The 25,062-nt window shown below is 34.6% G+C and overlaps 1 protein-coding gene across 5 annotated transcripts in view; it reads right to left on the bottom strand.

Annotated features, from left to right (window-relative positions):
- Positions 1–25,062, bottom strand: part of PHIP (PHIP subunit of CUL4-Ring ligase complex) — a 185,400-nt gene that overhangs the window by 38,558 nt on the left and 121,780 nt on the right. For 4 of the 5 annotated variants that reach the window (XM_074398034.1, XM_074398033.1, XM_074398036.1 and 1 more), the window contains 8 exons: positions 22,496–22,565; positions 22,123–22,173; positions 21,705–21,854; positions 14,497–14,649; positions 13,586–13,749; positions 12,874–13,133; positions 12,184–12,381; positions 1,236–6,702 (listed from right to left, as the gene is read on the bottom strand). In XM_074398034.1, coding sequence (XP_074254135.1) covers positions 6,065–6,702; positions 12,184–12,381; positions 12,874–13,133; positions 13,586–13,749; positions 14,497–14,649; positions 21,705–21,854; positions 22,123–22,173; positions 22,496–22,565 — 1,684 coding nt within the window. In that variant the 3' untranslated portion in view covers positions 1,236–6,064. Of the gene's footprint in view, positions 1–1,235; positions 6,703–12,183; positions 12,382–12,873; positions 13,134–13,585; positions 13,750–14,496; positions 14,650–21,704; positions 21,855–22,122; positions 22,174–22,495; positions 22,566–25,062 lie in introns of those variants that run through there. The other variant, XR_012517301.1, reaches the window with a different exon arrangement.

Genomic DNA, 25,062 nt, shown 5'->3' with positions numbered 1-25,062 from the left:
AAGCCAAGGTTGAGCCATGAGTACAGAAGACAATATACAAATGAGATTATCACCACTGGCAATTTGAACAGAATTAGATCTCACAGATAATTTAATCAACTTTTAAAAGTTTACAGATGAGGAAAATGAAGCTCTAAGAGTTATGACCTTGCTGGGGTTCCTCTACTTCCTGTCAGGAATGAAAGTCAAACTACCATTTCCCAACTCCAAGCCAGTTCTTCTCATTACACTGTGCTGCCAGTATGTCTAACCAATTAGGTAGAAAGGTTTTTCATTGAATCTTCCACCATTCTTTTCCCAAAAAGTAACCCGTAAGTGGTAAATGTGTTAACTTTAGCACACACTGATTACAAACATGAAGTACTATATTGCAAGGAACAAAGGTTTTGTGCTTTGGTCTTTAATCTTACTTCCATTAAATACTAGGGAATCTTGGCTCATAAAGTTGGTATTATTAAAGAGAAACCAGTAAAGAGTGGTTGCTGAAAGTGAATTTTTCTTAGCTGGTTCTTCTAAGTATATACCAGGTATTGTTATCAGCAGACTTCTGAAAGAAAGTCTGCTGATTTTTACCTGCCTTCCTCAACTGAGAAATTTTATACAAAATCATTTTAACAAAACATCTTAGGGAGAAATTAACACAAAATTACAAATCACTCCATGTGCTTAATTTGAATTGTTAAAGACTTATGTCTTCATATCTCAGTCTTCATACTAAAATTGGGATTCTTAGTAAAAATGCATGCCAATCTGACAATTTCTAGGAAAACTGCAATAACTTTATGAACCTCAATACAAGCAGTTAACAAGTGAAATTCTTTCATCATTCTCCAGAAATTGCATTTTTGAGAAAATATGCGGTGTTCCACTGAAACCTCTCTTACAAATGTATCTGCATACTGAATTATCACCAATCACAGTGACTTGCTCATAGTAAGAAATCAATAAAATTATTTTATTAAATGTATGCATAAAAGGCATATGAGTTTTTGTTTAACCTTCAGTTGTTTTGGAATTAATTTACATCTGGGCACCTAAAAATCTTTTAATTGACAGTTTTCACAATTTGCAAAATACACAGGGCACTGGAAACTCTAATAAATCAGCATTTACATAATGGCATCTGACATATGATCACTTTGGTTAACAGCTTGTTGAAATTATGTACTAAGTGCGTTATGTGTTGCCAAAAAAATTTTAAGCAAATAATAAATCATGAGGCTCTACAAAATAGCTTAGAAAAACAAGTTTTCTATTTATTTAAAAATAAGTTTGTAGTTACTACATTGCAGGGACAGGAATTCTTACACATACATTCTAGTTTGTATAAAAGGATTCAAAGAATTATGCATCAAAACTAACATAGAAAGTGTCCACGTAACAGTAAAGAAAGGTCCAATCAATATGTACAAAAAGAAAGGGCACTGCTATTCTGGTGTGAGATTGCTGTTTATGATACTCCAGGTTCGGAAGAAAAAACCAAACGTCAATAAAGCTAAATAATTAATTTGTTTTTAAACTCTGTGTTACTTGTTACATACAACAGATCTGCTTGTGTTTAAACAGTTTTCTGTACAAAAAAAGCATAATTTTAATTTGAAAATGTGTCAGTTTCAACTTTCACCCTCTAAGTCAGTTACTTTTAAAAAATTGAGCTACATTCTACACATATCTAAATATTCTGTGACAGAATTTAAGTTTTCTAAAAGATCTTCAATAAGACCCCTGTCTTCTTACACTTTTAATATGGTCCAAAAATGTAACTTTGTATTGTCTCATTTTATAGTCTATCATTGTGACTATATCAACACACACAATCTTAAGTAACCAGCATGTGTGCATCTGCCTTATATGCATGTGTACTATATTCCATCTTGAACCTATTTTCTTGGCTCCTTCAATTGTAGAAACTTAGCCATGCACTACTACATATTTGGTCTGTGCCATAAGGTTAATTTCCTGACAATTTTATCTGCATTAAAAAAGTGTTTCAACACAGAGCTATCAAAACTAAAAATAATACCTATAGCTCATATTTTCTACTTACTGTTTTACTGCAGTGTGTACAAGGTTTATCTCTGGAGCGCCAAAAGTGGTACTTATAGTCTTCTGACTCAATTTGACCTTTTCTTAGTACTATACATAGTGCATAATGACTGTTCATTTGTAGCACTTTGCTCAGTATAATCAACAAAAAGTTTCTTAGTAAATGTAGTATTAATTTTAGTTCAGATCACCTGGAAATTAGGCTAACTAATGGAAAGTACAAGAGTAGAAGCAAAGAAAAGTGTAATTTAAATTAAAATGTCAAATTTTAATGGGAAAATAAACCTAAGTTTAACAAAACCACTGCTCAATCTGTTACGTTAGAAATACTTTTTAGGTTAATAGGAGTAAACAGATGATAAAATGACTTCCCCTATTATGACTTTTAAAATCATGTAACTCCTGCATATAAGCAGAACACTTACAGCCCTTTAATCACTCAAGCATCTTGGTCCTTTCAACTTACTCAAAAATAAGTTTCAGGTGAACAAAAACATTCAGAATAAATCTGTTTTCCTTAGATAGAAAACTGAAAAAATTACTTCTAGCTGACCTTTGAAAGAGATATACAGTATGTATATATGTATAAAACGGAATGTCAGAATTGAAGTAAACAGTTAACTGAAGAAATTATAGTACAAATCATATTTGAAAACATGTAAATGCTGCTAACATAAAAGATAAAAATGATATCTGAATACGTTTCTTAAAATGTCTGATTAATTTACTGCACTGCAGATGAGGGACAGTTATTTAACATACATGCTGCACAAAGATATTTTCTCTGATCACTGTATCTTATGTAATTCAATTCCAAGTGATAACTAAATTTAGCCAACCCCAAGTCTCAGATGTGACCTAATCCAGCTCACAATTACTCTGTACAGTTATTTGCTTACATTAAAGGAGGAAGACAGTTTTATAATAATGCCACCAAACAGTCTTTAAATCTGTAGTGAAGCTGTGCAATAAAAACAATTTAAACAACGCCAACAAATCTTCAATTCATAATACATGCAGAAAATAGTCCAATGCCACTACAGCAAGTCACAAAGGCTAACATTTTAAAAAGCTATATATCTATTGCCCAGGGTTGTGAGTCTCTGATTAGACTGAATATTTAAACTAATGCGCCACTTAAACTTTAAACTTTTCCTCTGGGACTTGAGAATGTTGGAGTTGGGAAAGAGAATATTAGGATTGGGTACTTAGAAATACCTAAATTGGTTTACACTTTCCATGCATGTAACAGTTTTATTTCTGAACTTTCAGTAAATTTGAGATGTTTTTATTGCTCACCTAAGACAACTGCCAACATTTCTTTCTGATCTATCAACAGTACATACATAGTGTTACTGCCTCAAAGAGGATTATTTTCCCAAGTGGTAAAGAAAACAAAAATATGATGATGACTTAAATTTCTTAATTCAACTTTTGCAATGTATAGAAGCTAAATTATAAAAATACAAAATCTAAATATATTGGTATTACTAATACATGTTTAAGTGTTTCGATTACAAAGAATCTGATCCAAGTTACTGTGCTTTACTAAGAAACCAGTGTCTAATAATGTCCAAATAAGGTCATAAATATACAGTGTCTTTAGAACATGAATAATACATTTATGTGTTATAGGAAAGATGGTAAATACTCATTTCTTTGCTCAAGAGTTGGAATTAACACATACACTGTACTAGAGGTATATTCCACCCTAAGACTGTGTATGGTCTTCCTTTTTCTGTACACAACTTGAAACTGTACATTTTTTTTTTTTTTACAAAAATTGATTTTATAGCCTATTATTTTTCCTAACACAATGCAGATAACAGGAAATTACATATTCCAAATAGATTGCCTTCAAAAGCAACTAATTAATGACAAATTTCAAACATACACTATTATTTTCAAGAATGGTGTAATTGAAAGACTCATTTTTCTATACAATCCAGCCAACCATTTCTGCATTACGAAGACTGTAACTATTGAATTTTAATTTTAGTTAAATATATTTGTTAGAGAAAAATAAATATACAAAAAACCTGAAAATTTTGAAATTATTTTTTAACTGCAAAATCACAGCAATGCAGTCAAGATCTGGAAAATGGTTTACTTAATTTCACAGGAGAATTTCTGTACAAATTGAGTTACAAATGATCTAGAAAGCCCAAATGTATCACTTTGCATTCTTCAGACAGTTAAATGACAGCTACTATTTATCCTTATCAGAAATAATTAAAGAAATATTATGTAATGTATTTTGCCAAGGTTCAATTGCAGACTTTATTTTTCCACATCAGGGTCATGCTGATACATATTTTCCCCATCCTCACTTCTTAAAAATGTAGTATCTGAAAATTTTGGTTACATTTTTGTACCATACCAGTCCTCAGAAAATACTACATTCTTTAAAATTTTTAAAAAATGGACAGTAATTTTTAAACAATAGAAATGGTAGTTATGTTGGTTTTTAAGGTATAAAATAACTAACTGTACCATAAACAAATAAATAACTGCTTTCCTTTTCCATAGCAGTACATATAGCAATACATTCTCCTAAGTCATATAGTTATCATTTACAATAGACAACTTAATTTTACTAATGATGCAAAAAATAATAGAATACAAGGCACAATCATTAAATGGAGTTTTTCTTTAGGGTGTATACTGACATACCAGCATGATAAGGATACCGTAAAAAGTGCAGAAAAAACACAATGTGCAATGAGACCACTGTATAAAACATGATTGCATAAAAAGTGATTTGGCCTATTTTAACCTTCGATAATTGAAAATAACCAATTTCTCCCTTAAAATTAAACTATAAAGTATGACATTTTAAAATTATTTTTATTCTACTGCTATCTAAAAAATCCTGAAAAAAGAATTTATACCTGGGTAATAGTATATAAGTATGTGTTTGTATATATATTTAATTATACCCATTTATCAATATATACACATACACACACAGACATGTTTCTTTGTAAGTCATTTTAGCCTATTAGATATGTCTACAGTTTAGAAATGACATTAATCCAGATCAACAAGTAAACATCAAATCACATACCTTTTTTCCTGTATTTTCCTTGAATCCTTTAACCACTTAAACATTTCCTCTAGAACATCTCTGTCAAAGGACCCACCAGTGCATTATTTTCTATTAGTACCAAAAAAAGATATATCTCAGCATAACTCTTTAATAACTTGCTCTTTAGAATATATAGCCTTTCCAATATCGAAAAGTGTATGCTGTCCTGACAGTCAAAAACAGACTTTCCACTGCACTGATTCTCAGTCTTTGGCACAATAAACAGAGATTGAGTGATATAAGAATCAAGGTCTGAAAAATTAGACAGTCAAACGTTTTCCAATGTGGATATGTTTCCCTTCATCAGTACATTTTCTCTTAAGTTTGGCAGAAATGGAATAAAGCAAAAGCCTCCTCTAGATACTTTGCAGATGAATATTCTAAAATTAAAATTAAACTTTTTAGGGTATCAAATGATGGAAATTTTATATTAATCTTTTAGAGGAAACATTTCTTAATTCACTGCTACTCTGTATAACATATGTCTTTTAGGGGCATGACTTGTATCAATAGAAATGTACCTTGCTTGGTCAAAAATAATTCATTTTAACATGAAATGCTCTATCACTAGGAATATTATGCTCCTAAAGAGTGTAGCAGAACTGTCTTTTCTATAAATAAATCAGGGAATTCATTATAGATCAATTTCTTTTGTTTCGAACAGTGAATGAAATCAATGTGAAAATGCATAACCTATCTAAGGGCAATAAATAGCAAACATTTAAAATATATATGTATATATTTATATATATATATATTCATTCAAAGAAGTGAAGTGTCTTGTAAGTTTTTTTTGTTTTTTGTTTTTTGCAAATCAAATGGTAACATTCCCTACTCCACCATAGCAGCAAGGAAGCAGAAGCCTTCTTTCTATTTATTCCTTAACTGTACCTGCTTTATAGATTTTGAAGTAAAATATTTTGGTACAAGTTACCAACCAATTAAATTAGCTTTTGCTTTTTCAGTCAACTTTCGGACTCGTCCTCTACTAGAAGTTCCAAAAGTTAAAGAGGTGTCTTCAAACAACAGTTGCCTTTGCTCCTCTTCAGAGTCATCCTCATTATAGAAAGCTGTCCTTCGACCTTGGTTTCTAGTTCTCATGTGGGGTTCAGAGGCTTTGAGTTCTTCAAACTCTTCTTCCTCATCTATAGGATCATCTGTCTTTTTTCGGTTACTTCTCCTTAGCACCTTGACACTTGCGGGGACTAGGAGATCTGAATCTAGTGTTTGTGTCTTCATCTTCCTTTTCGGTTTTCTACCTCCACGATTCTTTTTCTGTAACAAATCTTCCTTTACATTATTAGTTTCAGGAAGAAAATTGCATGTTGAAGAAGGAACTACTTCATCTCTGATGGGATGCACATTATTTTGCTCTACATTTTCTGGCTTTGCATACTGTAGTTTTTTGGGCTTTCTACCCCTTTTCTTGTGTATAATTTCACCACTAGTGGTATTAACTTCTACTTTAGGTTTCCTTCCAGGTCCCCTCTTCACAAGTTTTGATGGCTGTCCTCCATGGCCATTTACTTGAATGGTTCCTGGTACAAGAACGTTGTTCTTACAATCTCCTAAAAGGGAACAACAGTATACTTAATACATGGAATTTCTTTTGTTGTTTGACCCTCAAACTTGTCAGTAAGGCCCCACTGGTATACTTATATGTAATGATATAACCCAAATTATTTTATTAAAATGAGAAAAAAAGAATCTAGAAACAGCTCTATGATATTATTTATTTTCTAATTTAAAAAAGGGATTCTTAATGATCTCATGAGGGAGGTGAAGCTCACAGAAAATAAATAACTTATGTAAGTTAACATGGTGATTGATTATAAAGCTGGGATGACCAAAGGTTTCTTATTCCTAACTTAGAAATAAGTTACTCTTGGTCACAAACTTTGTTCTCAGACTGTTTCAAGAGGATTCAAAAACAACCAAATTGCAGATTTTCTTCACAGGCTTTTAACAGTCTTATCTCCTTATGTAATAAATGATGACTATAATCCTAGGAAATACTGATTATATGTATCAATCAAAATCACCATGTGTGCCACCATTATCATGATTAAGATCCCACTTTAACAAACTCCATGATACAAGGCCATTATGCTTCGAAAAACAGTAAGAAAAGAGAGAAAACGCTGGCAATCAAATTCTAAACCTGTAGGATCTGGAGATCATGAATTACGTTTCTGCTGTAGAAGAAAATGCTATGACTTAGATAAAGGAAAAATATGCCATAGGAACAGTAACTCTCTTTTTCCCTCCAAATTTCTGACATGTTTTTATTTGAAATGGTAGGTGATTTGCAATGCACTATTTTTTAGGAAATTCATAGATGGAAAACTGCATTTAAAGAGAATACTTCTTTATAACATTTTTTTTGGTCACAGGTTTGAACTGTACTTTGTAAATAAGAAAATCATGGTTGGCCGGGCCTGGTCGTTCATGCCTGTAATCCCAGCACTTTGGGAGGCTGAGGCAGGCAGGATCACCCAAGGTCAGGAGTTCAAGACCAGCCTGACTGACACGGCGAAACCCCATCTCTACTCGAAGTATAAAAATTAGCTGGGCATGGTGGCAAGTGCCTGTAATCCCAGCTACTAAAGAGGCTGAGGATGAGAATTGCCTCCGCGGAGGCTACAGAGAGCCTAGATCACGCCACTGCACTCCAGCCTGGGCGACAAGAACCAAGATTCTGTCAAAAAAAAAAAAAAAAATTATGGTTGAGTGACCCACCAAAGGTCAGAGCCAAGTAGCAGAGAGAAAATGCAAAGCTTTCATTTCCTGACCCCCCCATAGTGAAATGAATCTCTTTAGATTAGTGGTTGGGAAAAAATGTAGGTGTGGACATAAAGGAATAAAGCATTTCACATGGAGCAACTGACATTTAAATTTCCTGAGGATTCTGCAAATTTCTTTTGTTTTGCACTAAGAATATAAGGGTTCTAAATATCCAGTACCTGTACCTACTACCTGAATCCCTTGAAATGGTCCAACATTGTGTTTGGGTATGTTTATGTACATTTTTCTGGGGCAGGGACTATAGGTCTCATCAACTTTATAAAGCAATATATAATGTAAAAAGGTTAAGGAAGAATGCATGAATGCAGCTTTCTTAAGGAATTCAGGCCAGGCATGGTGGCTCACGCCTGTAATCCAAGCACTTTGGAGGCCAAGACGGGTGGATCACCTGAGGTCGGGAGTTCAAGGCCAGCCTGACCAACATGGTGAAACCCCATCCTTATTTAAAAAAAAAAAAAGGAAGTTTTTTGGTTTTTTTTTTTAGGTTTGTAAATCACTGATCTGCAACTGTGTTGTGTTGTCCTGGGCACATGAAAAGTTACACAGCTTAGGAACTGAATTTTTAATCAAATTTCAATAGAAGTATGAAAGCAGTATACATTTTAAAATACTGACTAAACACTGAAATAACATTTTGGATATAATATATTATTACAACTAATTTTACATGTTTGTTTTTATTTTTTTTTTTTGTTTCCCAGATTTTATTTTTTTATTGGACTTTACGTTCTGGGTTACATGTGCAGATCATGCAGGATTGTTGCATAGGTACACACGTAGCAATGTGTTTTGCTGCCTCCATTCCCCTGTCACCCATATCTGGCATTCCTCCCCATGTTAACCTTCCCCAACCTCCCCACCCCCTCCAGCTATCCCTCCCTTGCCCCCACCACCCAACAGACCCCAGTGTATGATGCTCCCCTCCCTGTGGGGATCACAGTTCAACACCTATGAGTGAGAACAAGCAGAGTTTGATTTTCTGTTCTTGTGTCAGTTTGCAGAGAATGATGGCTTCCAGATTCATCCATGTTCCTGCAAAGGACATGAACTCATCCTTTTTTATGGCTGCATAGTATTCCATGATGTATATGTGCCACATTTTCCTTGTTCAGTCTATCGTCGATGGGCATTTGGGTTGGTTCCAGGTCTTTGCTATTGTAAACAGTGCCACTATGAACATACGTGTGCATGTGTCTTTATAACAGAATGATTTCTAATCCTTTGGGTATATACCCAGTAATGGGATTGCTGGGTCAAATGGTATTTCTATGTCTAGGTCCTTGAGGAATCGCCACTGTCTTCCACAATGGTTGAACTAGTTTACACTCCCACCAACAGTATAAAACTGTTCCTATTTCTCCACATAATCTCCAGCATCTGTTGTCTCCAGATTTTTTAATGATCGCCATTCTAACTGGCAAGAGGTGGTATCTCAATGTGGTTTTGATTTGCATTTATCTAATAATCAGTGATGATGAGAATTTTTCCTATGTTTGCTGGCCTCATATATATCTTCTTTTGAAAAGTATCTGTTCATATCCTTCACCCACTTTTGGATGGGTCTGTTTTTTTTTCTTGTAAATCTGTTTTAGTTCTTTGTAGATTCTGGACATTAGCCCTTTGTCAGATTGGTAGATTGCAAAATTTTTTTCCCATTCTGTTGGTTGCTGGTTCACTCTAATGATTGCTTCTTTTGCTGTACAGAAGCTCTGGAGTTTAGTTAAGTACCATTTGCCTATTTTGGCTTTTGTTGCCAATGCTTTTGGTGTTTTAGTCATGATCTGTTTGTTTTTACTAAATACGGTGGCTACAAAATTTTAAATTATGTATTTGGATTGTATTACTGTATTAAATTACATATTATATGTATGTATTAAATTACATATTTGGATTGTATTCCACTAGACAACACTGCTTGATTCTAAATAGTTAATTTAGGTATCATTTTTTACATTCCTGTTAATGTTACCTAATAGATAATAATAATGGTATTTCTACACAGTAGCAGTATTTGAGTATTTGTAATACTCAAAAATTATAAATCAAATTGGCTATGAGACCAGACCTCCCCTATCACAATGCTAGGATCAATTTACCATATATAATTGATTTCTCTAGGATTCATGAATGAATAGAAGCAAGGCCAATATACTATTCAAACCCTAAATTCAGTTCAGAAAGAGCAGACATTACAAATGTGAAACATTCATATGCAAAGTACTTTTCTTATTTATTCAAAAACTTGTATCTTCTATATAATGGTCATTAAAAATGAGTCAACATGAAAGCTCAGAATCTTCTGGAGATATAGACATGTGAAAAATAATAATTTGATCAACATTGTTAAGTACCACCAAAGGTAATGAACAGGGTTTTCTGGCACATAAAAATGGAAGTGCTTGGCTGGGCGTGGTGAGTCACATTTGAAATCCCAATACGATGGGAGGCCAAGGCAGATAGATCACTAGAGGCCAGAAGTTTGAGACTTAGCCTGGTCAACATGGCAAAATCCTTTCTCGACTAAAAATACAAAATTAGCCAGGTGTGGTGGCACACACCTATAATTCCAGCTACTTGGGAGGCTGATGCAGGAGAATCACTAGAACCTGTGAGTCAGAGGTTGCAGTGAATGGAGATCAGGCCACTGCACTCCAGCTTGGGTGACAAAGTGAGATCCTGTCTTAAAAAAAAAAAAGATGGAAGTGCTTCAAGCTAGAAGAAGACTTCCTAAATAAGATGATATTTTATGTGAGACACGAGAGGCAACAAACCATTAAACTAGGGGGGAAAAAAGACATCCCAGCAAAAGAAGAAAAGAGCAAAGACTCTGGAACTTCCAAGTGTTTAGTATGGCAGGATACAAAGAGAGAAAGAAGGTAAAAGAACCTGCAGTGTTAGGCAAGAGCCAAGTAACAGAGTACTGTGTAACAGGCAAAAAATTTAAAATCTGTTTCCATATATCATTTGAAGGCAAGGAAGGATTTTCTCTGTGTCTGTGCACACATGCACATGTGCTAGAGAGAAATAATCACAAAGATCACTCTTGGCTGCAATGTGGGAGAGGGACTGGGTAAGAGAGGGTTGGAAACTGAGGCAGGAAGACCACTTAGGAAACTAGTCCGGGTAAGACCTTATATAAGCTTTGAAATAAGATCATGGAGGTGAGACTGGAGAGACAAGAATAGATTTAAGAACTGTTACTAAAACAACAAAAACAAACAGTTGAACAGATTCAGTTGATCAAGAGAAGGCAAAGGATGACTCCTTGATTTTAAATTTACATGGGTAGATCCCAATGCCATTAACCAAAATGAGGACATTTCAGTAGGGAAATTAAATTTTGAGAGAGGTTTCTGAAGACAGCAATGAAGAAGAAATGTCTCAGACATACTTTGAAAGTCATGATGCAAAATGCTTATTGGGCTGTCTGCTGCCAAGAAGCCCTATTATTTAAACATGTCATATGCTATATTTTATTATTTACTTTCTCCATCTTTCAAATATAAAGACTTTACAAGAAAAAACCTTAAGTTCAAAGAACTTGAAGTATAACAGCAAGGAGTCAAAAGTTGTATTCTACAGCTGCAGACAACCGTAATGCATTATTTAGTAAAAGTCCATCTAGAAAAATAAGTTGTTTAGTGATCCAATAATTATTTCAACTTTTTTTGTGTGTGACGGCGTCTAACACTGTTGCCCAGGCTGGAGTACAGTGGGGCGTGATCTCAGCTCACTGCAACCTCGGCCTCCCAGGGTAAGGGATTCTCCTGCCTCAGCCTTGAGCTGGGATTACAAGCACCCACAACCATGCCCAGCTAAATTTTTATATTTTTTTAAAAAGAGAGACGGGGTTTTACTATGTTGGCCAGGCTGGTCTCAAATACCTGATCTCATGATCCGCACTTTGGCCTCCCAAAGTGCTGGGATTACAGGCGTGAGCTACCGTGTCCAGCATACTTAAACATTTTTCTAAAGAAGTGAAGAATGCCACAATTGGTCAACTATATCCTATTTAATTTAAACTTTGATATATTTCTTTTTTTTTTTTCTTTTGAGACAGGGTATCATTCTACTGACAAGGATGGAGTGCAATGGCATAATCATAGCTCACTGCAGTAAATTTATCAACTAATACAGATGTGTGACTTTTAAGTGGGCAACCTGAAAAGTGGATATAAATGCTAATTCCAACAAAAGCATCATTTTTAAGAAGGATCTACTGTATCTTGAAAATACCACCTTACCTTGCTCAATGACAGCTGATGACTTTGAAAGAGTGGATGCCTTTGGGAGTACGGATGACTTCATTTTACGTTTGACTGGCTTTTCCTTTTCCATGTTTTCTTTTGCAGAATTATTCCTAGTGCCATGACTAAAACTGGATTGACCAGGACTGGAAATAGTATTTAAAACTTTGGAATGTTTCATGGAATTCTCTAGTACTGAAACACACATACAAAAAGTTAAAGATTAAGAGTTATTGAACCTAAAGACAAGAAGAAAGGTTAATCTGAATGATCTGAATCAGTCAAGATGACAAAACCTGAAGGATGCTTAAAGCTTTCTTAGGAAATACACTTTCTAATAGGAAAAAGGCATATCCGACTAGAAACTCTTAAGAGTTTCAGCCTTTTTAGAAGCTGTCCCATCATTTCAAAATTACAAAGGCAAGTCTTGCCAAATTGCTAGCTACTATGGGTACTATGATTTAAATTCAGGTAGTTTAGATCAGAGTTGCCATTTTTAAGCATTAGTTTATAATGATCTAAACCTCAATTTAATTTTTCTTATTAAAAAAATATTTTTAACAGGAAAACAACGGCAAAAACAACTGTCTCTAAAATTACTAAAACCCAGCATATTACATTTGGCAAAGTAAAAGTTTAAATTAAGACAATCATCATACACATTTCAATTTAGAAAGTGAGTCTTACTTGTTTTCCCTGGTATTGCAGATGCATTTGCTTTTGTAATAAAAGTTTTTGTGGCCGAAGAAGTAGATGGTTGCTCAGTGATAATCGGATCTACAACCACTCGGTTGCTTCTGGTTCGAACCACAGAGCTAGATTCTGTTTTACCGTTTATCTGAGCAGCATTGTGTCTTGGTGGTATTGATCGTGTAGGTGTAGAGAATGCAGAGGTAGAAATTTCTGACTTTAGCTGGGGTTTTAAGATCCTTTTTTTCCTTTCAGGGCTGTAAATAAAATAGTATTGTCAGTCACTCTTATAGCTCTATGTGAATAAATGAAACAGTTTTACAATATTGTTGGATTCAATATTTGTACTATTATGAAATATGTTAAAATATGAGATTTGTAGTGGATTTCATATGATTGTGAGCCTTTGAAAGTGAATATTTAGTGAAGGATCGCTGTAAATGCTAAAGTTATATGACGGAAAGCATGATGCCATCACTACCCTAAAAATGCTGTTTTACTGTATAGATTTAGCAGTTTGAATTTAAGCACTTACACTAGTATAGCTTTAGTTAAAAGATTAAAAATCCTCCACATCATAGGAACTTGCATGTCAAATATATCATTCTGCAATATAGGGAATAGTAAAGGAAGTATTAAAAAACACCAAGTTCTATCATTTAGATGAAAGTTATAGATCAGTTAGTGGTATCTAAAAGAAATTAAATACCTTGATGCAGCACTACTGGAAACAGAGCTGCTTCTGTTTCTTTTCTTCCTCCTTTTGGTTATGGTATTTCTTTTATGAAAACGAAGAGCAGATTTATAATCTGATAAAACTGAACTAATATGTTCTTCAAAGAAGGCAGACAAGCGCAAACTCATGCTGTAAATCTGTGAGGACAAAAATAGTGTTCAAACATTCCTCAAAGGAAAATACCTTTGTTCAGTAAATATTATAAGCATTTTTCTAGTAAAAACTCTTTAGAATTTCAATATTGCTTTTTACATCCGTTTTTCCTAATCTTTTGATGAAAAAGTAAAGTGAACCATTTTAACAATTAAGTATTTTTGTGTTTAGAATAGGATCTTCCAAGTTTTGAGATCCCTACTCTAAACTGAAATGGCTCACACAGACAGAACTCCTTATTTTCAACTCTATTACACTGTAACTACCCCAAAGGTTCGAACCTGTTTTCTACCTAGCGCTAGCTTCTATTCTTTCTCATTTCATTGCTATTTATAGAACTCCTTTGTGATGTCATGTCTGGTCAAAGAGTGTTAAATTGTATTTTTACTTATTTGTACAAATAATTCACAAAAAATGCTCCATAAAGGCAGATAATAGCTAGAAAAGGTAAGCCCAGATGGCTCTGGTGCGTACCAGGACAATTTGCATCTATCTATTCAATCACACTATTTCCAGATAAGTAACCATTCCCAGACATCAAAGATAACATCATTCTTATTTCATACAAGAAGCTGAGTAGAAAGTTATAAATTCTTTTTCTAGTAGGACACCATTAAGAACATAACAGAAAGTTAACTTTGATCTAAATTTTAAGTGAAAGCAACATTTAGTCACCTAACCTACTCCTCTAACTTAATCTAGTCATAAAAGAAAATAATTTAATTATATACCCTTGATCTTTTGCTTGGTGTATATGCTTTGGAATTAGTAAAAATAAGTCTGACATCTTTACATAACTCCATTGGTGACTCATAATTCCCAGCCTCTAAAGTTTCTCTAACAGTAGCAAAATCCATGGGCGTGTCAATGATGTCTCTGTAGTCCTAGGAGAGAGAAAATAGGTGGTGTTATCATGATTATTACTACCACAAAGCATCACTTCTCAGCACAGGGATTCACATTGAATTTTTACGATGAGTACAAGTCCTAGAACTGTTAATAATCACTCCTGTTCCCCTTATCAAGAGTCCCTTTTTTCTAGTAATTCTTTTTTATTTCATATTCTCTCCCTTATATTAAAATCAGTAAAATTTTGTTATTCAAGAATATAGAAGTTATTAATTTTTCACTGGAGACCTGGGGGATGGTTGTATAAGAAAAGGGAAAGTAAAAGAGTAAGGAAAGGGCCGGGCGCGGTGTCTCACGCCTGTAATCCCAGCACTTTGGGAGGCCGAGGCGGGTGGATCACGAGGTCAGGAGATCGAGACCATCCTGGTCAACATAGTGAAACCCTGTCTCTACTAAAAATACAAAAAAATTAGCTGGGCATGGTGGCACGTGCCTGTAATCCCAGCTACTCAGGAGGCTGAGGCAGGAGAATTGACTGAACCCAGGAGGCGGAGGTTGCGGTGAGCCGAGATCGCGCCATTGCACTCCAGCCTGGGTAACGAGAGAGAAACTCCGCCTCAAAATAAAAAAGAGTAAGGAAAAACTCCAGCTCTACAACCAAAAGTCTGAAGGAAAAACTCAAAACTTTATACTATTTATAAATTCTAAAGGTCTGACTCATTGAAACACAACTGTAACTTGGAAATAAAAACAATGGAAGTCTACCAACATCCCATTTATGTGGACACCTAAGTTCTAGTAATCTCAGCTTCAGTATTACAACTGGGAGCTTTGCTTTGTAGTAATCAAAAATTGTGAATGTAAATAGTTGTCACCAAGTCTATGCATGTCATTTCGAGGACAGAGAGAATCACCTGAGGTGTCTACCTAGGCAACTGAGCATAAAATAAGGTAACAGACTGGAACCAATAAAAATACACAATGGAATAGGAAGAGCAACAGAAAATCATCATAATATGGTATATAGTTCTAAAATTATCAGAATAATGGTTTTTTGTTTGTTTGTTTGTTTTAACAAGGGACAAAGAGTATTGTGCACCACCCCCATCCCTACCACATTTTTTTGGGAGACACAGTCTTGCTGTTCTCCAGGTTAGAGTACAGTCACAGCTCACTGCATCCTTGACGTCACAGACTCGCAATCGTCCCACCTTGGCCTCCCAAGTAACAGGGACTACAAGCAGGTGCTACCACGCCCAAATATTTTTTATAGAGATGGGGTCTTACTATGTTGCTCAGACTGGTCTCAAACTCCTGGTCTTAAATGACCTGCCTGCCTTGGCCTCCCAAAGCACTGGGATTACAGGCATGAGCCACCACACCTGGCCTGCACCTTTTCAATACTCCTTCAATATGCAACTGCATTTTTTTGAAGTGTAACAACTTAACTTTGCACCATCAAGTTAAATTATGATTAAATATGTCTGACCATGAAGAAGGTGCCATATAAAGTGGGATTATTGCCTTTATAAATTTTTATTTATTTCTTCCTAATAGGTATGCTTTTTATTTACTTTTCTTGCCTTACTGCATTGGCTAAAATTTCCAGTACTACATTGAACAGCAGTCATGAAGCTGAACATTTTTCAGTCATCCCTAATTCTTAGGGGAAAAGCACTCAGTCTGTCACTAGTAAACATGATGTTAGCTATAGGCTTTTTTTTTTTTTTTTTTTTTTTTTGAGACGGAGTTTCGCTCCTGTTACCCAGGCTGGAGTGCAATGGCACGATCTCGGCTCACCGCAACCTCCGCCTCCTGGGTTCAGGCAATTCTCCTGCCTCAGCCTCCTGAATAGCTCAGATTACAGGCACGCGCCACCATACCCAGCTAATTTTTTGTATTTTTAGTAGAGACGGGGTTTCACCATGTTTACCGGGATGGTCTCAATCTCTTAACCTCATGATCCACCCGCCTCAGCCTCCCAAAGTGCTGGGATTACAGGCTTGAGCCACTGCGCCTGGCGCTATAGGCTTTTTTAATAGATGTTCTTTATCAAGTTATGCATGTTTTCCTTTATTCCTAGTTTTCTTAGGGTTTTTATAATGAATAACATCTTGTTTCTTCAGATTCTGTATTTGTCTATTTGCCACCTATTCACAGGGCCAATGATGATCTGGTACCTAGGGGACTTACACACCTAGGGCATCCAATTCTTAGCAAGGAGCTCCACTGAGAACATGTCTTTCATATACATACCAATGAATCCCAAGTATAAAGCCCCAATCAGCTCCTTTTCTCACTCTCACACACTAAGCCAGTATTTCCCTGTTTTAAATCATCCCAGGGCCAGGACCAGACAACTAGAGACCACTGGAATTATTCAAACTAGCTAATAATAAGCTGTTTACTGTGACCTACCTTACATTTCCTGCAGAAACCCCAATAAAGGATTTCTAAGCTATTCTCTAGCTTTGGTCTCTCCTACCCAACCAAAATCTGGCACTTCCCCAGTGGCCCTGTGTGGCAAGTGGTGACCTCTTACTTTTCTGGGACACTTTTTAACTTTTTTTTTCTTATGAGATAGGGTCTCACTCTATTGCCAGGCTATAGTGCAGTCGTGTGATCTTGGCTCACTGCAATGTTCACTTCCCAGGCTCAACCAATCCTCCCACCTCAGTCTCATGAATAGCTGGGACTACAGGTGCATGCCACAGCAGCTGGCCAATTTTTTTGTAAAGATGAGGTTTCGCCATGTTGCCCAGGCTGGTCTCAAACTCATGAGCTCAAGTGATCCACCTGCCTTGGCCTCCCAAAGTGCTGAGATTATAGGTGTGAGCCACCATGCCCGGCCTGGGACTCTTCAGTATAATAAACATCTTACTTCCAAGGTTTATTTTTAATTTCCTCCTGTGACCACGCTGACTTTACCATAACCAAAATGCATATTCACAGAACAAATGGGTATGAAATTTTGTCAAATGCTCTTTCTGTATTACTTGACATGATCATGGGATTTTTCTTCATTAACCTATTAATATGATGGATTACACTGACTAATTTTTGAATAGTGGACCATCTTTGTATCTCTGGAATAAATACCACTTGGTCATGGCATACGATCATTTTTTAATATATTCCTGAATTCTATTTGCTGTTATTTGGTTAAAGTTTTTTCTTCTTTTCTACTGTTTTTGTCCGGTTTTGAGATCAAGGGAACACTGGCCTTCATGGAATGAGTTAGGAATTTGAGTTTTTCTATTTCTGGAAGAGATTATGTAGAACTTGTGTTAATTCTTCTTGAAATGTTTGGTTGAATTCTCCAGTGAAGCCATCTGGAACTAGACATTTCTTTCTGAAAACTTATAATCACAAATTAAATTTCCTTAATAGTAACTCAGTTATCTGTTTCATACTGGGTGAGCTGTGGTAGTTTATACTTTGCATATTGGTCTATTTCATGTAAGTTATCAAATTTATGTGTGTAGAATTTTTTGGAGTACTTTTTATTTTTACTTTATTATCCTTCTAGTATTTGTAGGGTCTACAGTGATATATTCTATATCATCCCTGATATTAGCAATCTGTCTTCTCTTTTTAGCTTTCTAAATCTTAACAGAGGCTTGATTTTTGTTGATCTTTTCAAAGAACCAGCTTCCAATTTCATAGATTTTCTTTATTGTTTGTCTTTTTTGAGTTTCACTGATTTCAGCCCTTTATTATTTCCTTTTGTTGGCCTGCTTTTGGTTGATTTTAATATTCTTTAGGTTCTTGAGGAGTGAGCTTCAATTACTGATTTGAAACTTCTCCTTTTCTGCTGTACTCATACTATACTTTACTACTAGAAATTTTCCTGCATTGCTTTAACTGTGTCCTACAAATTTTGACATACTGAATTTATTTTAATGGAGGTGAATGCATTTTTTAAATTCCCATGAGATTTGTTTGATCCATAAATTATTTAGAGTTGGGCTCTTTTGTTAACAAGTTCTTGGAGATTTTACATTATTGGCTTTACAAACTGCAGATTTGGTCAAAATATAAAAATGATTTTTTTAAAACATTCTGTAATATTTTGGTTAAATGTAAAATTTATTTATGTGGAATACTTAATTTTTCTTCGCTCACATCTTGGGCTTCCACCATGAAGTATAGTACATGATAGCTGCTCAATACAATTCTGTTGAATAAATGAACGTTGTAGAATATTTAGCCCATTCATTTCCATCAAAAAGTTTAATTATTAACATCTTGCTTTGAATATTTGATTAAACTCAAAATGTGAACTAATATTTTTATATAAAAGGTGAAATATGAAGTGCATGATCTACCTTAAATATTCCACTCAGGTAAGGATGATATAGTTCATTCTGAATTTTAAAAAGTAGGCTATCCCGTTTTCTTTTTCTCTTCTGTGACAGTAATTAACAAAACAACACACCTTCATCATGGAGTATCCCATAGGCAAGAGAACACATTTTTCTTGACTACTTGTCTGCTAACACGTTTAGCTGCTGGGACAGATTCTAAATATTTGCTAAATACTGTTCTCACTACTTTGAATATGTAAAAGATAACCATAATCTTAAATAATTTTACATATTTTCAGTATGAAAAGTGAACGACTTTATATAAAAATCCATTTGCCTATTGTCTAAAAACATCACCTGTAACTGTGGTGCACTGGATATAAGGAATACAGGTTCCCATTGTGGCTTTGTCTATAAATTGCTACAAATAAACAGCTAACAGCTTTGTCTATACATCGTGGAGAGCTGAGTCTCAGGTTCAACATCAGTAAGTGAGTGGCTTGGAGCAGTCTCAGGTCTCCTCCATTTTTTCTGTATGACTGTTTTAATATTTTCTTTTTGACTTCCAACTGTTGGTTTTTTTTTTTCCACTCTTTTTCTAGGTAAAGATTTTATTCTTGGATATCCTGATCAGGAATCATAGTTAGTCAAATGTTTACCAATCCTAGAAAATCCTTGGCCATCGGGTGTGGTGGCTCATGCCTGTAATCCCAGCGCTTTGGGAGGCTGAGGTGGGTGGACCATGAGGTGGAGAGATGGAGACCATCCGGGCCAATATGGTGAAATCCCATCTCTACCAAAAATACAAAAATTAGCTGGGTGTGGTGGCATGTGCTTGTAATACCAGCTACTCAGGAGGCTGAGGCAGGAGAATCGCTTGAACCCAGGAGGTGGAGACTGCAGTGAGCCAAGATTGCACCACTGCACTCCAGCCAGGCAACAGACCAAGACTCTCCTTCAGACACTTCATCTCTTTATCATTCTGTGTGCCATTCTGTAGAATTTGCTTAGATCTTTATACTTACTACATCTTTAATCTGTTTTTAGAACTGTCGCGGTAAGTTTAATTTCAGTAATTTTACATTTCATTTCCAGAATTCTATTTAGTTGATTTTAATATGTATTCTCTCTTTTCCTCTCAAATAACATATTTTTCCCTTGTTTCTTATTCTTCCATTTCTTCCTTTAACCAAAATTATGTATCAAAGTTTAACTCACAATATTTCTTTTTTCTTGGTGGTACATAAAACAGTCATCTTATTATGAATGTCATCTCTCTTTTTTTTTAATGAAGTATAGTATTTGAGAATAATCTAATTACTCAAATTTTTGGCAAGAAGGCACTAATATTTCCATTTCTTTTGTCTTATACATGGTGGATCACTCCCTTATATAGGTGTATTTTTTTTTTAAATCATTAGTTCATTCAGTAAGGATTAACATTTTTTTCCATAATGGATTTCTACATAACGGTAGTACAAATTTGGATTCTAAGTCCATGTATAGCATAAGTTTAGGAAAATTTCTCTTCTCTGACACTAGAGTCACTGGGAGAAACATTCTTTGTTGTGAAAGGAATTATTCAATTCCCCTTTTCATTCAGGGTGCAGTTCTTCAATACTTCTGGTTGAGGGTTGGGTTTCAGCTCCAAATTCCTTTTTCCCCACTGCCCAAGGCCTTAATTATCTCTACATAGTATTAATACTTGTGCCTCTAGAAGATAAAGACTGTCTCATTTCTATCCCTTCTTTTCAGTGTAAAGCCCAGAATACAAAGACCTAAAACAATGAATAAACTGCAACTTATTTTTTAAAAGCATACACAGTTGAGCTTGGAAGAACCAAAGCAAAATTTGTAAGTTGTGAAAACAAAGAGAGAACTGAAAGCCAGAATATCATAGCATCAGCTCGGTCTTAGGTTTTTTTTGAAAGGTGAGGTTCAAATTAGCTCAATTTATCACATTAGTGGAATTAAAAACTTCTCTTCCACATTTCACATTCTATGTTTCTGATATTTTAAATGACAAGAAAAAATTCATTTTCTAATATTTATCTGTTGATGAAATTTATAACACTTATACAAAACAGATAATGATATCTGATGATACCACATGTAGGTCATTATGTCTTATAAAACATTTTTTATATTCATTTCAAACTATGAATGCTATCTGAAATGTGTAACATTTAATTACTCTTTAAAGGGATGAGAAATCACTCTACACTAAATTCAGATTGCTATGATTACATGCCAAAATAAATACTTAGATCATGTTTCCTTAGCTCTTTTTACCATGCATTCCATAAAGATTATACATTGGCCTAACCTAAATATATGCAATAATATCACCTTACATTCGTATACAGTGTGTCACATTTTAAAACTATTTTTATGTATTCTCTTTATATCTCCATAATCCTATAAAGAGGTAGGTATTATTTTTTTCCCTTGATAACTGCCTAATAAATTCATGGAATCCATGTAAGGAAGACAATAAAAAAAGTAAAAAAAAAAAAAAATTCAAATGAGAAAACCAAGGGACTTATTCAAAGCTGCACAACTGGTAGGAACAGAATAACCCAATTTTTACAATGTCTTAGTTCAGGGCTCCTTCCATTTTACTCCACTATTCAAAATTTGAATTCTCTACATAACCAAATGGATGATAACATGTATAATAAAGAAATAAACTATAATCATAAAAAATACCTAAAATAGCCAATTGTCATGTAAAAGATACATAGCAAACTGACAGGTGAAGAAAATATTTCAAAAATTCTTACTGGATATTCAAGGAGATCTACTGGCTGACGGAAAGGCTCTGAATCTTCACATTGAAATATGAGATTTAACAATTCTTCACACTGTTTCTTCCATGCTTGAATATCGTAAGACTGGGCTCTATTACGTAATCTTCTTCTAGGCTGATGGTCCTGCGATAAAAGGGTTCAAATATACTAGTAAAAGAGAACTTAACCAATAAAATTTGTATTTTTAATGCAGCCTTAGATAACTGGGTAATATATAATAATTCAAATAAAAGAAAATATTAACCAAGTTCTGAAAAACATGCATTTTGTAACTAAACTAATTTGAAATACTTAATGTCTTTTAAAATGCTAAGAATAAAAAAAAAAGCGAAAAGCTCTTAACACATTTTATTCATATGAAGTACTTCTGCTAAAACTGAAACTATATTACCTTTCTTTTTCGAGTAGAAGTTCCTGGCATATCAGTGTCTTTCTCTTCTTCCTTTGAGGCAAGAATTTATCAGATTCATAGAATGTTTTAGATGTCATTATACTTATAGTTGACTAATTAGCAATTATTTCCTTTATACACTGGAACACCTGTAATGTATATGCTGGGGCACTTTACTAACTCATTAAAAAGCCTCCCCCCATTAAATAAATTATTTGTAACTATAACAAGAATATTCTAATGCCAGTTTTTTTTTTTTAAGTTAACTACACTAGACAAAAAATAATTTTCACAATAGCTTTTACCCAAAAACTACCATAAATTTTTTATATAGTGAATATCAATATAGTAATAATAATGAAACATTACATACCTCAGAATCAGACAAAACTTTCTTCTTCATTGAATTATAAAGTGGAATTATGTTATAACAAGTTTGATCCCTACATAACAAGGAAATGTTAACATGTAAGATTAGAGCCATGATAAATTTTTTCCTAAAACCATATATGTTCCTAAAACCATACACACACACACACACACACACACACACACAGAGAGAGAGAGAGAGAGAGAGAGAGAGAGAGAGAGAGAGATGGAGTTTCACTCTTCTTGCTCAGGCTGGAGTGCAATGCCACATCTCAGCTTACTGCTACCTCCGCCTCCCGGGTTCAAGTGATTCTCCTGTCTCAACCTCCAGAGTAGCTGGGATTACAGGCATGCACCACCAAGCACAGCAAATTTGCATTTTTAGTAGAGATGGGGTTTCTCCATGTTGGTCAGGCTGGTCTTAAACTCACGACCTCAGGTGATCACACCCCCCTTGGCCTCCCAAAGTGCTGTGATTACAGCAGCCACCACAGGTGAGCCATTGCACCTGGCCAACTAAAGCCGTATTTTAAAATAACGTAAGAACTGAAGCCTTGCATTCTCCATAGGCTTACTCAACTAACTTGTGCACACGCATTTGACCCTGACCCCTCCACTCTATATAGAGCTCTCAGTGTGACCTGGCTATATCACTATACCAAACCCAATTCTCATATCCCAGGCTTTGCTTAGTTATCTGCTGTGCTTCTTCCATTCCTCAGTCTTCAAACAGCTAATATACTTCTTGACTTCCAACTCTTTCTTTTATAATAAGTATTTCCCACAACTTTGTTCTTAGGCATCTTCTGTTGACACCGTTCCTTTTGCTGTGATAACTTTATATATTTGTGGTTTATCTGTGTAAATGCAAACTTCCTACAATTTGTCCTAACCTTTCTCCTAAGCATACTACCATCACCTAAAATTCCACATCTAAACTTAACAGTGACTCCCCAGATATCCTTGTTCCTTTTTCTATTTTTTTAAACAACATATCATTCTTACAGTAATGGGAATCTTGGTTTTTCACTATTTCTTCCATTTCCAACTCCTTATAAACCCAATCAGTGGTCAATGGCTGTGAACTCTATCCCTAAGTGTGTCTGGGAATCTGTTCCATTCTCACTTCCATAAATTAAGCCCTGATCACCTTTTACTTGGTCAACTGTAGCAGTCAATCTGCTATTTATGCTTTTTGTCTCTTATCTATCAATTAATATTAGACACTGTAGTCAAATTAATACTTTTAAGTAACAGTATAAAACATTTTATTCTCATGTTAAAATACTTTCAACAGCCCCTTGCTCTCAGAGCTCATATTTTAAAAGTGTACCTTAGATTGGCAGGCACTCAAGGCCACCCAAGATTTGGCCCCCGCTCACATTTACAGCACTGTATCTCTACTATGACTTCTGCTCATATACTGTCTACTTCACCCAATTTATATTGCCCTAATTAAACCTTCCTACCTCATGCTACTCCTTATCCCTGGAATGGTTTTCTTTTCATCTAATGTTTCCTTAACCTAACAATATCTACCTTGTATATAATGTCTTCTTAACATATTTCTCCTCCCCTGTATCTGAATCCCCATCATCATAGCTAAAAGTGACCCTATTCTCATCTAAACTTTTATACAATTCTCTTATCACTTGTCAGTTTTCCTTACAGTTTCTTACAGCCTTATCTATCCCATGAAACTGTATTAAGAGGATAAAAATACTGCCTCCAAGAATCCATTACATTACTTTGAATGTATCAACTTCTTGAAATGTTGTCAAATAACTCAATTAAAAAGTAGAATAATCAAAATTTCAAATACTTGATACCTTGAAAACTATCCACTATAAAGTATATTTTTAAACAAACTATACACATCTAAAAAAAAAAATGCCACCAATTTATTTTTAGGCATGTACAATCCAAATACTTTAAACATTACATGAACCTGACTTCAAAGACATTTCAAAGTAGCTGTTTGAAAGAAATACATTTCACAGACTATTCCAAATGTATTAACAATTTTCATCTGAATTATTTCACTGAAATATGAATATACCATGTCATGTAATTCTATCGATTTTCTTCTAAAAAAAAAAAAAGACATACATACACATAGTTATATCTCTTATCAAAAATTACAGACATTAAGAGTCTTCAGAGGATAACAGTTACTAATTTCACTAAGAAAAACAAAAGCCTGGCAATAGTAGCCCCTAAACCATTTGGCAAGCAAAAGATTTCTTAGGTAGAGAAAGGGTACAAAATTTACCTTACTAATTATATTTGGTATTTTCTTATACTTAAATGACCTGCATTCCTTGGTTTAAAACCATTAATCAAAAAGGAACCCAAAGATTATGTTCATTAGTGAGAATGAAGCAGGGATGTTTATTTAAAACAAAAACAAAAACAAAAACAAAAAACTGAATAATCCTGAATTTTTTATTATCTAAAAATGAAAGTTGATAATAGCTATGTAAGTAAGCTTTTAAAACGCACTGTTACTACTTCCCAACTAGAAAAGAAAAAAAAAATTTCAATATAAATAACATGGAATCAGAGCAGTCT

Source organism: Saimiri boliviensis, chromosome 4 (genome assembly GCF_048565385.1).
Source record: "Saimiri boliviensis isolate mSaiBol1 chromosome 4, mSaiBol1.pri, whole genome shotgun sequence".
In the NCBI taxonomy this organism is placed as follows: Eukaryota; Metazoa; Chordata; class Mammalia; order Primates; family Cebidae; genus Saimiri; species Saimiri boliviensis.
Note: the sequence above shows the minus strand (reverse complement) of the source record. Positions and strands in the feature narration are given on the sequence as shown.